The 15,641-nt window shown below is 30.0% G+C and overlaps 1 protein-coding gene across 4 annotated transcripts in view; it reads right to left on the bottom strand.

Annotated features, from left to right (window-relative positions):
* LOC145246753 (thiamine pyrophosphokinase 1-like) overlaps positions 1–15,023 on the bottom strand; it is a 51,523-nt gene extending 36,500 nt beyond the window's left edge. For 2 of the 4 annotated variants that reach the window (XM_080108524.1, XM_080108525.1), the window contains exons 1-2: positions 14,890–15,023; positions 3,885–3,962 (exon numbers count right to left, since the gene is read on the bottom strand). In XM_080108524.1, the coding sequence (XP_079964650.1) occupies positions 3,885–3,962; positions 14,890–14,938 (127 nt within the window). In that variant the 5' untranslated portion in view covers positions 14,939–15,023. The remainder of the gene's footprint in view (positions 1–3,884; positions 3,963–14,889) is intronic. The other 2 variants (XM_080108522.1, XM_080108523.1) reach the window with 2 other exon arrangements.
* Between the last annotated feature and the right edge of the window lie 618 nt (positions 15,024–15,641).

The following is a 15,641-nucleotide window of genomic DNA, read 5'->3' on the forward strand; positions in this document are numbered from 1 at the left end:
CCATTAGGATTTTACCAGATTGAAATGGCCTAGAACTGGAGTAAGCAACCCTCTTATATTAATTTGCTCTGCATATGTGTATGTATGCATTTGTAAATTATATATATATATTATTGTATAATGTGTGTGTAGATATGTAGTATAGTTATGTGCTTCTATGTCTATACTGTAACCACCTATATGCTGACTAAGTACATCTACTTAACTGGCACTAAACTGGTTTGACCATTGATCCCCTTGACCTCTGAAGTAAGCCTTTAGGAAATAGTAGAACTCTGGCAATATGCACGTTAGAGATCACTATCTCAATGTAACCGTTCCCCTTCTTTTTGTGTAGTTGTGAAATTATGCTAGCTTTATGTGTATATGGTAATGTGTTTGTGTATATATAACAGTAAATGTATATCAGTATAATTTATGTCTGTGAGTATGCATCATTTGTTTGTGGTGGAATTAAGTATGCATAAGCTCTAAGTGAGGATGGAGAGGGAGCAAAAGTGTATGGGGAGAATAAAGAAGCTATAAACTTGAATGTGAATTAAATAGTTGAATCACAGTGTGCCCAGACGGTCAATGTTTGGAAACAGAGGCGAAGCACTGTCACAAATGGATTTTCTAAAAGTTTTCTGAGGTCAGCTTGGATACAGTTTAATCAGATTTTGACCAATATTAGTCTGTGAAAACGGTTGTTTGGACCAAACTTACCTATTTTGGCTCTCTTGCCAAATGTTGTAGATTTGCCAAAATTCACTAAATTCAGAGAAATACTAAAATAGGCTCAACTTCAGTTTGGATTGAGATAAGAAATTCGTTGAGAACTCATTAGAAGCATATGATCAAGGAGAATACAATGAAAGCATGAAAATTTATCAGGGGTTAAGGTATCAGACAATATTTGAACTTTTGTAACAGCCATAAAATGGTCCAAAATTGCTAATTTCTATAGAAAATTGCACATGTAATGATAGAAATATGAGAGAAAAATGCTTAAGTATCATGGGTGTATTATTTAACTTTATCATTACTCAAAATAAAGATAAATTAATTAAGAATGTTTTTAATGATGCTTGCGTACCACCTCTTGAGCATGCCAAACAACTAATTATGTGGTGGGAATGACCATACTAAGGTCTTCATCAGTTTCTTTCTCCCAGATGAGAAACAGTGTCCATAGAGTTCTACAGTTAATTGCCGTGTGATTTTGCTAGGCAAACAATAGACTCATCATCAAATCGTTGGAGTAGTTTAAGTGGAGTGATGATGTATTGAAACATGTTCTCTTGCATAATTCCAAACAACTTGTTGACCAGCACTATCACCTCCACCCTTAAACACTCGTCTAACTGAAACCACTATCAATAATTTCCACCACTCTTTATCTGTGCCTAAACCTAAATGTAGATTCCATGAACAAAGCTTCTTTATTAGACCTGCACACCTGTGGTACTCTTTTCCATTTGGCTGCTTTCCAGCTGACTACAATTTGATCATCTTCAAGTCCAATGTAAAATTCTTGTTGAACCCCTTAGGTAATACAATTTACCAAACTTCCACTACTAACAATTACTATGATGTTATCCCATTGACTACTGTAAACCTCCAGGCCTTGATAAGTAGTGACTCCCATATAAAAAAAAAACACCATTTCAAGAACACCACCATCTTTTTCCTTTCAAACTTTCTCAGGGATTACCGTTAACAGACTCAATTGTCATCTTCACTAGCTCCTTGTATTGGACATGAATTCCTCTGGGGCGATCACAGGCCTGAGCTTATTTCGTCCTTCCGATAAGTCATTGACAGTAGGAAAGTAGATATCCTTTGCAGCCATTATGTGTCTCCTCTTTCTCATTTGTCCTCTGCTCAAAGTTAACAAGTGCATCAGCGAAATTACTTCAACTTCAAACGAGCGAGTGTCTGTAATCGATGAAGCAAACATATTGTATCAAACTCAAGTGATTGAATATTCACATGATAAATGAGATACCCAAGCAACTGAGTTACTGATAGTTCACAACATTCTTGGGCAACAAATTCTTCTATATTATTTTCATCACCAAATGTAATTTTGAGAATTCAGTTCTTTACTTCTACCTTTTTTCACCCAAGTCAATGAAACCTTTTCTGTTTCTTCATTGGTTCTGCAGCTACTTTAGATGGTGTGCTGCTTGTTTTCATCACCAAACATAACTTTGAGAATTTCCCCAAAAGACATTCTGGAATCTACTACTGCAGTGGGAATTTCCAATGGACTCAACTGAGATATCTTGCTTACAGACTGTTTTTCAGTTACGTTAGATCTAATCAGAAACAACATAAATTATCTTTTATATTAGCATAGCTTCCTAAGGCTGTAATTGATATTTAGAAGTTTTTATTGACAATTTTGAACAATTCTAATCATTTTTTTCTTTAAAAAATATTGAAAAATTCCTGCAATATTGCAATTTCCATGTGTGATATTGACATTCAAAATGTCTTCTAGCTAGTAATGTCCATAGAAATCATCCCAATGGGACATTTATCTGCCCATCCATTCAAGTTAGATGTGATGTATCAATTCTGTTGACAGCAACAAATTGTTGAAATTGCTCAATTTGACAAAAAAAAAAAAATCAGCTGGACGAGTAAATTTTTGTCATGAAATAAAATTCAAGTTGCTAAGAGTCATAAAATGAACTTAAAATATTTAAAATGGGTTAAGCCAAAATTTTTCAAAACATATATGCATTAAGTGTATGAATCTTAGCAGTTTTTCAAGATGATTTATGGTTAAGACAAAAAAAATTGGTCTGATTTTGCAGAAAAACTGCAAAAATTTGATAGACATTTTTTATGATTTTGAACTTTTATGGGTAAAATTTCAAAGTCTTTTACTATAAACAAAAGTTTTTGTGGTTAAAGAATCATTTCATTAACAAATAAGACAAAAATAATGTTAATTGACATTATCCTTTCATTTTCATCATAATTGTTAGTCTATCAAAGTACAAGGGTATTTTTCGGAGATTGGAATAATAGCTTCCCTTGATGGGCCACAAACGACTAAGTGTTCTGATATTCAAATTATCCTGAAACATTTTCTAGACATGCTTGATTGTTTTGTTGTTGTTTCAGAAATTTTCAAGAGATATGATTTCTGAACATAGTTTGGCCTATTTCAGTCTTTGGGCCCACTCTGGGCGCTTTTGGATAATTCATCACTAGTCTCAGGGAGATAACTTCATTTTACTAAGAAATCCATTTTTCATACGAGAATTTGAGACACTAAAGCCAATGCAAAACATTTAACATTACAAAAACACCAAAAAAACAACAACAAAAAAGATGATATTTGGGCTTGACAATGAATGCCCTGGAAAAGTCACTTGTGATCAACTGTAAGAAAAAGATTTTCTTTTTCAACTACTTAATTTTATTTAACAAAGTTTTAACATTACAAAAAAAATTAATAACAAAAAAAAGTCTCTGGTAATTGTGTCAGTGTGATAAGAGTAGCCGTTAAAATAGAGAAAAATAAAATGTTTCTTTTTCTATTTTTTGGCTATCTTCTGGGATCTAAACTGTTTTTTTTTTGTGTGTGACAAATAGGTCTAGCACATCTTCTATTGGATCAATTTTTGTAATTTTTACTAATTTTGAGATAATACACAAGTACATAAATATTTTTTTACCTAAAATGCATTTATTTGAAATTCCATTCTGCACAAACACTCCCTGAACAAATGAATATTAGAACATTTTTAACATAACCAATTTGGGGTGAAATATGTAAGGTTCGTAAATGTATCTTTGGTAGTTTCTGAGTTTTAGTAGGACAAACAGACATAACTTTTCTTTCTATACTAGAAAAGAATGTGCTTGTATGTATGCATATGCCATACCTTTTTTCCATAATGTCTTGAATAGTTTCGTCTGCGTCTCCAAACTTTGGTTCAATACAACCAAAGCGACTTTATGTACTGTTAAAAATAAAACGTAATAGAAATACAGTTTTTATGGTTGCATTTTCAGTTTATGAAAAGTGTGATTTTGCAAAAAACAATGGACATGAAAACTTTTCTGGTGAACAGGCAAAACCAAAGTACAAAATGGATGTTCGTTTCATCAGCCTCATAAGTCTCACTTCCCTTATATTGTCCTTTGGTCCTCACATTCCATGAACTCCTGACAAAAGAGGAAGAATTGCTGTTTTCTCTGTTGGCATCTATCCATCTAACACTTATTGGCTAGTTTTTGATCTTGATTTTTTTTTTTTTTTTTTTTTTTTTTACACGGGAGTCACCACTTATAAAGGCCCAATAAAAAAAAAATCTAGTAGTCTTATTTTTTCTATTAAGAAAATCATTTTGAAGTAAATAAAGGAAATTCGTAGGTAAGATAAATCTCTGGGTTTGAATTATCATTGAGTTATCTCCTTTTTGTTTCTTGATATTTTTTTCAAAATGGCAGGCAAGATAGCCACTCCTCTCTTACTCATAAAATTTGATTTTTTTATCTAAAAATAAAACTACTAGATCAATTTACATGATTTTTTGGAACATGACATTTTCATTCCATCACGGGTATGTACATAATACAGATTTTTATTTATTTTTGTTTTTTGATATAGGTAGAATTCTTGATTTTAATCTTCCTAAGTGGGCATAAGTGATCTCCAACTCTAAATCCTAAAATATGCATTTTATTTTTACTGACAAATTTTTCTCATTTTTATTTTGAATGCAATTTTGTGTTGTCAAAGGACAAAAGTCATGAACCAAAGACAATTAAGCGATTTGATAAAGTGCATGCACAAAGTTTGGATTGGTAGGAACAACATTGCTTTCATTTACAAATGTCTTTTTTGTATAATTTCTTCCCTCCAGATTGGTTAATGTTTGCGTCTTTTTTTAAAGAACACTGAAAAAGTATGGTTCGTAAAACAAAAAGCATGCACTTCATTAACTTGACTATATGAAAAAGAGTGAAATAACATTTACCAAATGCAAGTTAATTTAATTTAATATCAACCTGCATGGTTTTCAGTTCTGAAACTTTTTTCTAAGTGTTATTTCAGAATTTGTTTCATAGCCTTGAAAAATTTGTAAAATAAAAATAAATAAAAGTACACCATCATGTTGGGCCAAAAGCTTCGATAGACTGCAACTGTGGTACTGATCCAGAACTTGACCCAAGATCAGGTCTGGATCAATACTGGTCTACGTTTCTCATCTGTCTGGTTATGTTGTAAAGAGAAAAACAGAGAAAGAAGCAGAAGGAGCACCTAATAATGATATGCTGTAATTGCCTTACCTTAGCTCTCTTTCTTTTGCTTGCATGTAACAAACAAATATTTACTAAATGGAAGAAAATTCAATTGTTTATTAACTTGCATAGCAACTTTTTGGAAGTGTTTTTTTTTTTCAAAATTTGTTTTCAAGTCTTTAAGGCTTATAAAAAATGGATCCAAGATGGCCGATGGTATTTTCTTGATTTTTAGTTTCTTTTCATGTTTAACAATTGACAAAGCAACAATTAAAAACAAATATCCCCAAAACATTGAAATTTAATTTCGACCGATATGTATATTTGTTTAACTTGTCGAAACTCTTAAATAAGGGTACTGATCCAGAACCTGACCGATGGTCGTGTGTGCACTTTCTGCTAAGTTGCTCGAAAAGCAGACAAAAAGCTGATCCGATTAGCCAATCAGCTATCAGAAGACAAATTTCAATGAAATCCATGTAGTGCAACAAGAAAAAATTTGTTTTAAAATCCCTCAAAAAAATGATTTGAAACTTTTCTAGAAAAAAAAAAATACAAAACAAAAAAAAACACTTTTTGATACTTTGAAAGAAAAAATTGTTTTAAGTCTCATAAAAAGATGAAAAAACAAATCCTTATTTTATTGAACATTTTTTTTGTAAAAAAAAAAAAAAAATAATTCCTTTGAAACATTTGTTGAAAAAAATATTTAATATACTTTTCTGAGAAATAAAGATTTTTTCATATAATTAAACTTACAATAAGTCTTATCTTCTTGTGTTAAAGTTTTATTTTCCGTGTTTATGTTGGCTTTCTCCGGCAGCTTTCTGTAAACTGCCAGAAGATGCCATAGTGGCTTTGGGTAAGGTTCTGGATCAAACCTAAAAACAGTTGCAGTATATTGAAGATTTTGGCCTAACATGATCGCCCACTTTTTTTGTTTTGTTTTGTAAGCTTTTGAGGCTACAAAACAAATTCTGAAATAAATAACACTTAAAAAAAAGTCTTAGAACTGCAAACTATGCAGGTTAAAAGAAAATTATTTATTTTTTTTTTGCATTTGGTAACATTTATTTGTTGTATTTATTTTAGCTATTTGTTGTATATTTGATTTTTTTCTCCAATTTTTTATCACAGTTAACTATATTACACTTTTGCCAAATCTTTATTTTAGAAAAAAAATAATATATAATCTTTACTGCACATACTCAAATTAGATTATTGCATTTGGTTAATTTTAGTCAAACTTGTTATTAAAAATAATTGCAGTTTTTGTCAAAAATAATTATTAACAGTTTAATCCTATGAGTTATTTTGAAATAGACGGCTATGGTCGAGCAGTATTTTAAAAAAAGATTCATTTAAAATTAACTGGATAACCTTATGGGCAGATGCCGAAACTAGGTAAAAATGATATCATTAAAAATGGCATAAGTGGATAAGTAGAAAAAACATTGCAAAAGAAAAAAAAAAAGATAAAATTTCATGAGTTTATAAAGGAAAAAATATAAGTTTATCGAATTAAAAAGAAAATTATATTTACATTTATAAGTAGATGAGGACGTTCAGCTAAATGCTCCCTCCCCACTAAATATGAGATTTTACTTTTTAGGCGATTATGTATGAACACACATTGAAAAACTTGTGAAAAAAATAAAAACAAGACAAAAACAATTAGAATTTAGAATAGAAAATCAGTTTTGCATATATACCCCCCTCCAATTGAAACAAAAAATAAAAATAAATAAAACAAGCTTTTTATGAAATAAAAACTAACTTTTATCTGAATGGTACTCTTCTAAAAATGAAAAAAAAAATGATCTTGCTATGCTAAATTGCGCTTGTACATTATTGTTTTTTTTTTTTATAAATCAATAAAAGTGTTTACTTTGTTTCAGTTAACATAACCTCATTCGGACCAAGATCAAAGAAAAAACACACACACACGATATGATTTGGGAATTTTAGATAGGATGACCCCCCCCCCCCCGGTGTGCTTAAGGTATTGTGGTGAATGGGAACTTTAACTAGGATCAAGCATAGACTAGCAAAGATACAGTGACGAGGATGACCATAGATACCCCCTCCCAATTTTGGAGTGGTGTTGTGCCTAATTTTTTGTTTGTTACTGTTTTGTTGTAAACTTTTCAACGTAAATAAAAAAATATATAACTTAGTGCAGTATCTGTTCTTCAGATGCTACACTTCAATTTCTTGTTCTCCATCAGTGAAGGAGAAATCCTTCACGACTGAGACAATTTTAATTTAGTTCCTTTTTTACACATTAAAAAATGACCCTGGTGTCTAACTCTGTCTCATGAGGAGGCATTGTAAATAGGAACCTCATTCTGATTTTTAGTTAATAATCTACTTCCTTCAATTATACCAGCTAATTTATTCATTTAAAGTGTTTTTCTTCATAAATTAAAAAAAAAAAAAAATCATTTTGATCGTCTAAAAAATTTTTTTTTTTTTTTATTGTAATTTGTCCCCGATCTCCTATTATTCACTTGTGTAATTTTTACTGGACCTATTGATCCGAATCTTTTGAATTGCAATTTAGAGAACAAATCAGAAATCACTGAAGCAGTTCATGATTTGAAAGCTGTGAAAAAAAAATGTTTAAAAAATGCAGGCAACACTAAAGAATACAAATATAAAAAGGGATAGGTCAGAGTTAAATCATTTTGAGCAACTTAAAGTTTAAAAAAAGAAAAAACTTTCTAAATAAATAAAAGAAACAAAATTGGTTCACTTATTGATTTGAAGAAAACTAACCATTTCTTAACATAAGCAGAGGGTACCTCCAAAGTGTATCACAGAATTACACTCCTCTGTATGTAACATGATATAAATTTAATAAAAGTTAATATTATACTCATAATTTTTGTAGCATTTAAAAGAAATCTAAAATAAACTGATAATATATATATATATTTTTATTGTCAGCGTACGAAAATGAAAATGTGAGACTAAAATTGTGTTTACATTTTTTAAAATTATATTTTGCTACATTTTGCTAAAATTATTTTTTTACAATCTTATTGTGAAAAAAAAAAAAAAAAATTATCATATGTTGCTACATTTTATGCAATCTTACAGGAAAAACCCCCAAATAATTCTAAAAACAATCTATAAAGATTTCATGTTTTTTACATTTATTTTATTTTCAATAATAAATCACTCATTTAAAAGAAAATGTTAAAATATCAAAATTATATTTTTTATACAATGTTTCACTTTTCTTATATTTTTGTGTTATTTATTTCATGTGGTCTATGTGTGCGCTTGCGCATACAAAATGGCCACGTGTGATAACGTATAGAATTATATGGTTTAATATTTGTAAAACTACTTGTTTTTTGTCTAATTTTAATTTTTCGGCAATACTACACTGTGACAATGTAGTTTGGTACGCGAGTGCACATTTAACAGCTTTTTTATGCTCGCATGGAGCGTAAACGAACTTTGGGCTGTGAAATGGAAAATAGTCCCAGACTTAAGGGGTTAATACCATACAAACGGTAAATTTGCAACGGAAACGGTTACCATATTCTTTTAAAGCACACCGAAAACTACAAAAAACTATTTTTTCTATACGAATGTGAGACGAGCCTTAAAGTAAAATAATACCGATTTTTCTTTATTTTTTAATTTCATCATGTCTTCATTCAAAGATGAAAACAGAAAAAGAAATCGAAAAAATCTTTTCGTCAATAAACATTTAAAAAAATGCCCCCTCTTTCAGGTGGCCAGAAAGTGGGTGCTCATTTAAAGTTAAATTTACATGGAAAAGTGATCACCCATTTTTCGAAAAAGTAATTTTTTCATATCATGAAAACTATTTTTTTGCGACGGAAACAGTTTGCAGATCCGTGTTTAGCACACCGAAATCTACAAAAAAAAAAAAATAAATAAATAAAATAAAAAAAATATTTGTTATATACGAACGTGAGACAGGCCTTAATGTAAAATTTTACCAAATGTTTGATTTAGTAGGTGTATCAGAATTTGTGGAATTTTTGACACCCCTAACAGAAAACTGCGAATAAAATATAAAATACTCGTAATTTCTCTTAAAAGTGGATTGTTTATTTTCTTTATGGAATATACTTCCAAAATAAACTATTAAAGTTGTTTAAAAAATAATAGAAATATTATTTTTTATTAAAAAAAAACCCCCAAAAAACAGTGTTTTCAAAGTGCCTACATGCGTTCATGCAGTCATGGTTTTTACATAATGAAATCAACTGAATTTTACGAGTTAATTTTTTTTCAATTTTTAAACTTTAAAAATCTATCAAAGTTTTTCTATGGGTTAAATTTTTACAATATTTTCAGCGTCAAACCGAATAATATTTTAGACAAAGGTTTTTTTAAAATTCACCCCTCTTATTTTGAAATGTCTATTAAAAAGTAAATAATTAATTCACGCACCAAAGTTTTATACTTCACAAATTGAAGATAAAAGATCAATAAATAAAATATTCTAATTTAACACACACACAAAAAAGTGTTTTTTTAAAAATTTATCTGTAAAGTCCGAAGTGTAACACTTTTTTTTTTTTAAAACCACGTTGATTTTTTTTTAAGTGAAAGCTCATGTGACGCTTACACAGTCAAGTAAATATCAGATGATGACTACAATTTTTTCTATTTCATTCAATGTTTTCTTTTTTTAGATATTAAAAAAAATTCACTCGATAAAATAGAAATAAAATATTATATTTAAAAACTCATGTATTTCATTAAGAGAATAATAAAAAAAAATCAGTAGAGTGGATTTGCCACAAAAATACTAATTTTGGTTTACAGCACGCAATAGAAAGAGACATTAATGGCGACGCTTAGCGCCACCGAAGATTCAACGCAAAAAAAAAAGCAGATATTTGTCTCCCTTTATCTCAACTGTGAAAAACATCAGATCATGCATTTTTTTTAAATACTTGCTTAAAAAGGTATTTTATTTAAAAAGGACAGGGAATATAAAATATAAATATGGATAAATTCTTTAAAATAAATTTTTAATTTGGCCTTTGCTCCTTTAATGGAAAAAAAAATTAGGGTTTGAATTACATTTTTCAAGGAGTTATAAGCTTCGAAAGATAGTAAGTTGAATTATTAAAGTTCTTATCACGCAATTTTAATGGCCGCTTCTGATACACCTATTGAATCAGTTGTTACAAAATATGGTGCAACTTATTAAACAAAATAAAAATAATAGTATCACTTGACATTTTGTGTCAATTTCAACATTAAAAACAAACAAACAGTGATATCTACTTAACTGACATGTCAGAAATACTTAAATATTACCGAAAAAAAAAAGAAGAATTTTCGATCATTTCCACCACTAACTATACGCTATTGTCGCTGTGTACACTCATTAACCCTTATCCTCCACTGGCTTTCGGGTCTTGATGAAAGGGGAGAAAAAAACTATCGTAAAGAACGCTCGTCATATTTCTTTATGAATATGACATAATTATCGTAATAATTAATTTGATACTCAGTTATGTTAAAAACAAAGCAAATGAACGCACGGCAACAGTTACACGCTATTTACCTCCCTCCGGAACTCTTCGGTGTTTTTTTTTTTTTTTTCGCTAATTTTCGTCAAATAAACTTTTTAAATAATCTTTTTCTACCTTAATGTTTTTGTTATTTTTGGATATATTAATTACTTTAACATTACAACTAAACTGGTTTGTCTTGAAATTCAAAATTTTATATTATTATAGTGGAATAGCACCCAAAATACAAGCATAAAATCGAAAAGTTATCTCCCTTACACTGCCAGGTATTTAAACAACTATTTTTCTTATAAATAAATAAAACCGTTTTTAAACATTTTTATTTACAAATTTCTTGAAGAATGTGGGTGGAGATTCGGACGGAGTTGTACAACCATCACCCCCATGCGTACTTTCTATACTGATAGGTTTTTTGAATTTTCTTCACTGAATTATTATTGATTGGACACTAATTAACCAAGTTATGAAAAATAAAAAATTATTTCGACATTTGAAAGGGGTGCTCAATTTTTAGTTATAACGTTCTAGTAAATCGGTCACCCATTTTGTAACCAAAAAAAAAAAAAACTGACATGAGCCTACCGCATTTGTAAGTCAAATAATTTTGTTTCTCAAAGAAAAAAAAAGATAGAATGAACATGACTTTTTTTTATTGTTTTTTATGAAAATAAAGTTTCGATTTTTTTTTTTTAAACTTAGTTTTTGGGGTTTGTATTACTGTACACAGATTCGAAAAAGTTGTCAAAACCCCCCCCAAAAAAAAAACTAACAAATATATAACAAATAAATGTTATCAAGGGCAAGATTAGTTACTTTTCTAGTGTTTTTATTTAATATAGCATAATTTTTTTTTTTTTTAAGTATTATAAATTTCACTAACATACTGGAGAAATGTGTCATAATTTTCCATTCCGTTGTCAATTTTCATATCGTACGCCTCCTGATACATTGCTTCGTCAACATGGGGACCATTTCATATCGCCCGAAGACACTTCCGTATTTAGAAAGAAAGAAGAAAAAAAAAATGGGTGACCGATTTACCAGAACGTTGTAACTAAAAAGTGAGCACCCTTTCAACTTAATGTCCAATCAATAATAATCCAGTGAAAAATTTTCAAAAAACCTATCAGTATATAAATTACGCATGGGGGTGATGGTTGTAGAATTTCGCCGAGATTCTTTTTTATAATTTCAATGTAGCGAAAAGCGAGTGTCAAAAACATTTGACCAATATAATGAAAGAAGACGAAGTTAATTTTCAATCAATTAGGATACTTATATCCGGATCAAGTAAAGAATAGATACCCTGTAGCAAACGACGCCGCCTGGCGGTGACAAGCGCACATTTCAACTAACACCGGTGATTCGACCTTAACATTGGCACACATTTTCGAACAAATAAATAATTTTCAACATTAAATAAAGTAATAAAAGTTAATTTATTCTTTCCGGAAGCAACCGTTCTCCAGTTTAATTTTTTTTGTTATTTACTTCATGCTTCGGCCATAGTTTAAAATACTGATTTCTCCCTTGGATTTGGACAGCAGGTGCATGAAATAAAATAGCGTCCCCAGTTTCGGCGATAAAGTGTAGAAGTACCCTTTAAAAAAAAAAAAAATTTAGGTTTTCGGTGTCGCTGACAAGGAATCTGATATTCAAACCCGTCGCAAATTTACCGTTTGCATGGTATTAATCCCTGGACCCTCGCACTATTTTACGCCATATCACCGTATTTGTTAACGATACGCGTGAGCGGTTCTTATTGAAATGTACGCCGCCCCTCAAAAAACAAAAACAAAAAAACGAAAAACATAAAAATGTTTTTGTATACCGCTCGTGAAAACCTAATTTTTTAGACCAATCAAAAAGCATCAAAAACTACACAACACAGAAAAATGAACCACATTTTCTTTGTTTTTGAAAACTGTCTTGTTATTTCAAATGTTTGCTAAAAATTCCTCCGCGATATGAAAAATCACTTTACTACGCGCGTGCGAACGCATAGTGTAAGAATAGCTTAAACGGAGGCGGTAAGATGGCGCAAAGTAGTGCGAGGGTCCAAACGGTAAGTTTGCGACGGGTTTGAATATCAGATTAGTTGTCATCAACCCCGAAACTATAAAATAAATAAATAAATAAAATAAATTTTATTGATCGAGGTTCTGTTGTAGTTAAATAAACATTTACCCCCCCTTTTTTTTTTTCAAGAAAAGTGAATTTTGTATTGTTTATTTACTTTTATTATTATTATTTTGTATTTTTTTATCAACGATTTTTTTTTAAAAGATTAATGTTTTTTCAACCGTAAAGTGTTAGGTGAAAGTACAGTTTTATTTTTTTTTTCTAGAAAATTTCCATTAAAAAAAAAAAAAAAAAATTTCAGTAAACATTTTTTGTGGTACTTGTGCATTTATTGAACCGTGCTGATATAAAGTTATTTAGAAAGACATTCTTACCATGGGGAGAGGGTGTTTTGTAACTATTCTGGACTTTCACCTAACAATTTAATAAAAATGAAATCTCGTAAAACTTCAATTTAACTTGAAAATACTATTTAAAAATAACGCGGTTCAATACGTACGTACTACAGTTTATCGCCGAAAATGGAGACGCCATTTTTTTTTCGCACGACAGTTGTTAAAATCCGAGGGAGAAATCAGTATTTTAAACGATGACAAAAAATTAAACTAGATAATGATTTTTCGGTTTCATTTAAATTAATTTGTTGTTGACTCTTCAAAGTTGCTTTAATTAAAAAAAAAAAAAATGTTTCATTAAAATTATTTTTTCGAAAAAAAAACAAAAAAAAAACTATTTTATAAAAATCCAATGTTGCTTTCATTACACAACTGTTTTATTAAAATTATATTTTCTAACGCAAACTTTTCAATAAATGTTTTTACAATTATATTTTGATAAATTTTTATACAGCAAATGTTTTGGTTTTCAAATTGCTCTCCCCAGTTTAGACAATTATGAATGTCTTTTTCATTTTCTGTTTTTAATAAAAAAAATGTTTCATGAAAAACTTTAGTTTTCATTAATTAAATCGAAACATTTTCAATTAAACAATTACGGATATATGTTCTCTTTCACTTTCTTTATTTACTTTTTAGTTCTTTCCGGAAGTAATTAATGTCGAGTTTAATTTTTTTGTTATTTATTTCATACTTCGGCCATACTTAAAAATACTGATTTCTCCCTCGGATTTTAACAACAGGTGTGCGAAAAATATGGCGTCTCCATTTTCGCCGATAAACTGTAGAAGTACCGTGCGTAAGCACTTTTTGTAATCAAAAATGGTTTCTTTTAAAAAAAAAAGATGAATGATTTTTATGAAAATCGTAAATTGTTCGGTGAAAGTACAGAAAGAAGTTTTTTCAAAATAATTTACAAATTATTTGTTCAAACGTTTAAAAAGTAAACAAAAGTACCCCCCATCACCAAAAATAATTTCAAAATTACATTTTTTTTATATATATTACCCCCCCCCCAAAAAAAAAACCCCAGTCGATTTAGCGTTTTAACATTTGAACAACGCTCGGCGTAATCCGGTGATTGCCGGTTGGGCCCGAGCCATAATTGACGGACAATCCCGAGGATCAGGATCAAATTCTGCAAGAGTACCGAAGAGTGTAAAAACAAACGGAACTCGATTTTAACAAAAAAGTTTATTTTAATTAACGATACTTCTGCGGTTTACGAAACATTCTGAAGTAATATTAATAATGCCGCCGGATATTAAAATGCACAAGTGTCAAAATAACTTCTATTCGTCAATTTCAAAATAATTTGGGATATCAGATGCTCTTTAACTACCCATTAAAACGTTTTTTTTTTTTTAAATAAAATTTAGTATTATCGTTCTATTTTATTCTAAACAAAATAAAAACTATTTTAAACTGCGCCAGTGCGAGTGCGCCACTATTGTATAAATGAACGCCCAAACTGTTAAAAAAAAAAAATCTGATAATAATGGCTATGATTATGAAAATTGAGAAATTCATTGTTTCCATGGTAGCTGCCACATAGTAATGAAGCTATTTTTTGTGTTAACTAAATTAAGATTAGTTAACTAATGCGTTATTTATGTAAATGAAATTGTTACCATAAGAATCAAGAAGCGGCGTGAGCGGTTTCCATAGATAAACAGACATGATTGTGACTGTTACCTCAACCAAGGGGAGATCACTCTAAATTACAAAGCGCGTCACGTGACAAAAGAATAAGACCTCCCCCCCCAAAAAAAAAACCTTACGCTTGGCCGATTATTGTATTTCTTTTTATCCTTTTTTTTTTTTTTTTTAGACTAATATATACTACATAATGGAGCGTACGTGCGTGTCCACTCCACCGTAGAGCCATGGTTAGTACGTGACGATGACGACCCCATTTTCAATTTTGAAAAACATTTGTATTGTTTTTTTTTTTTTTTTTTTTTAATCAAATTGCTAATGTGTATCAACTAAAGTAGGTATGTGGAATTTAATGGTGAAAACTGATAGAGCACATGGTTATGAAAGTTGTCTTATCACACACACACACACACACACACACACACACACACACACACATACACACACACATATATATAATAAAGTTGACGATTACTTTTTGACTATGTGTGAAAGATTAAAGCCTCATAGCTCTCAAATGACAAAACTGTATCGTAAATTTTTATTTACTTTCCACCTTAACAATCACCTTTAAAATGGCGACATATTACGTTTTCAGACATGCTGAAAACGAATATCGCATTTAAATTTTCTGCAAACATGTAGTTTTCCAGATATTAAGCAATGTAATTCATTGTTATAAGTGGTGACCATTTTTTGTACGCGCAAGCGCGCATATTTTTAT

Source organism: Euprymna scolopes, chromosome 24 (assembly GCF_053919585.1).
Source record: "Euprymna scolopes isolate OS-2025 chromosome 24, ASM5391958v1, whole genome shotgun sequence".
NCBI classification, from domain to species: Eukaryota; Metazoa; Mollusca; class Cephalopoda; order Sepiida; family Sepiolidae; genus Euprymna; species Euprymna scolopes.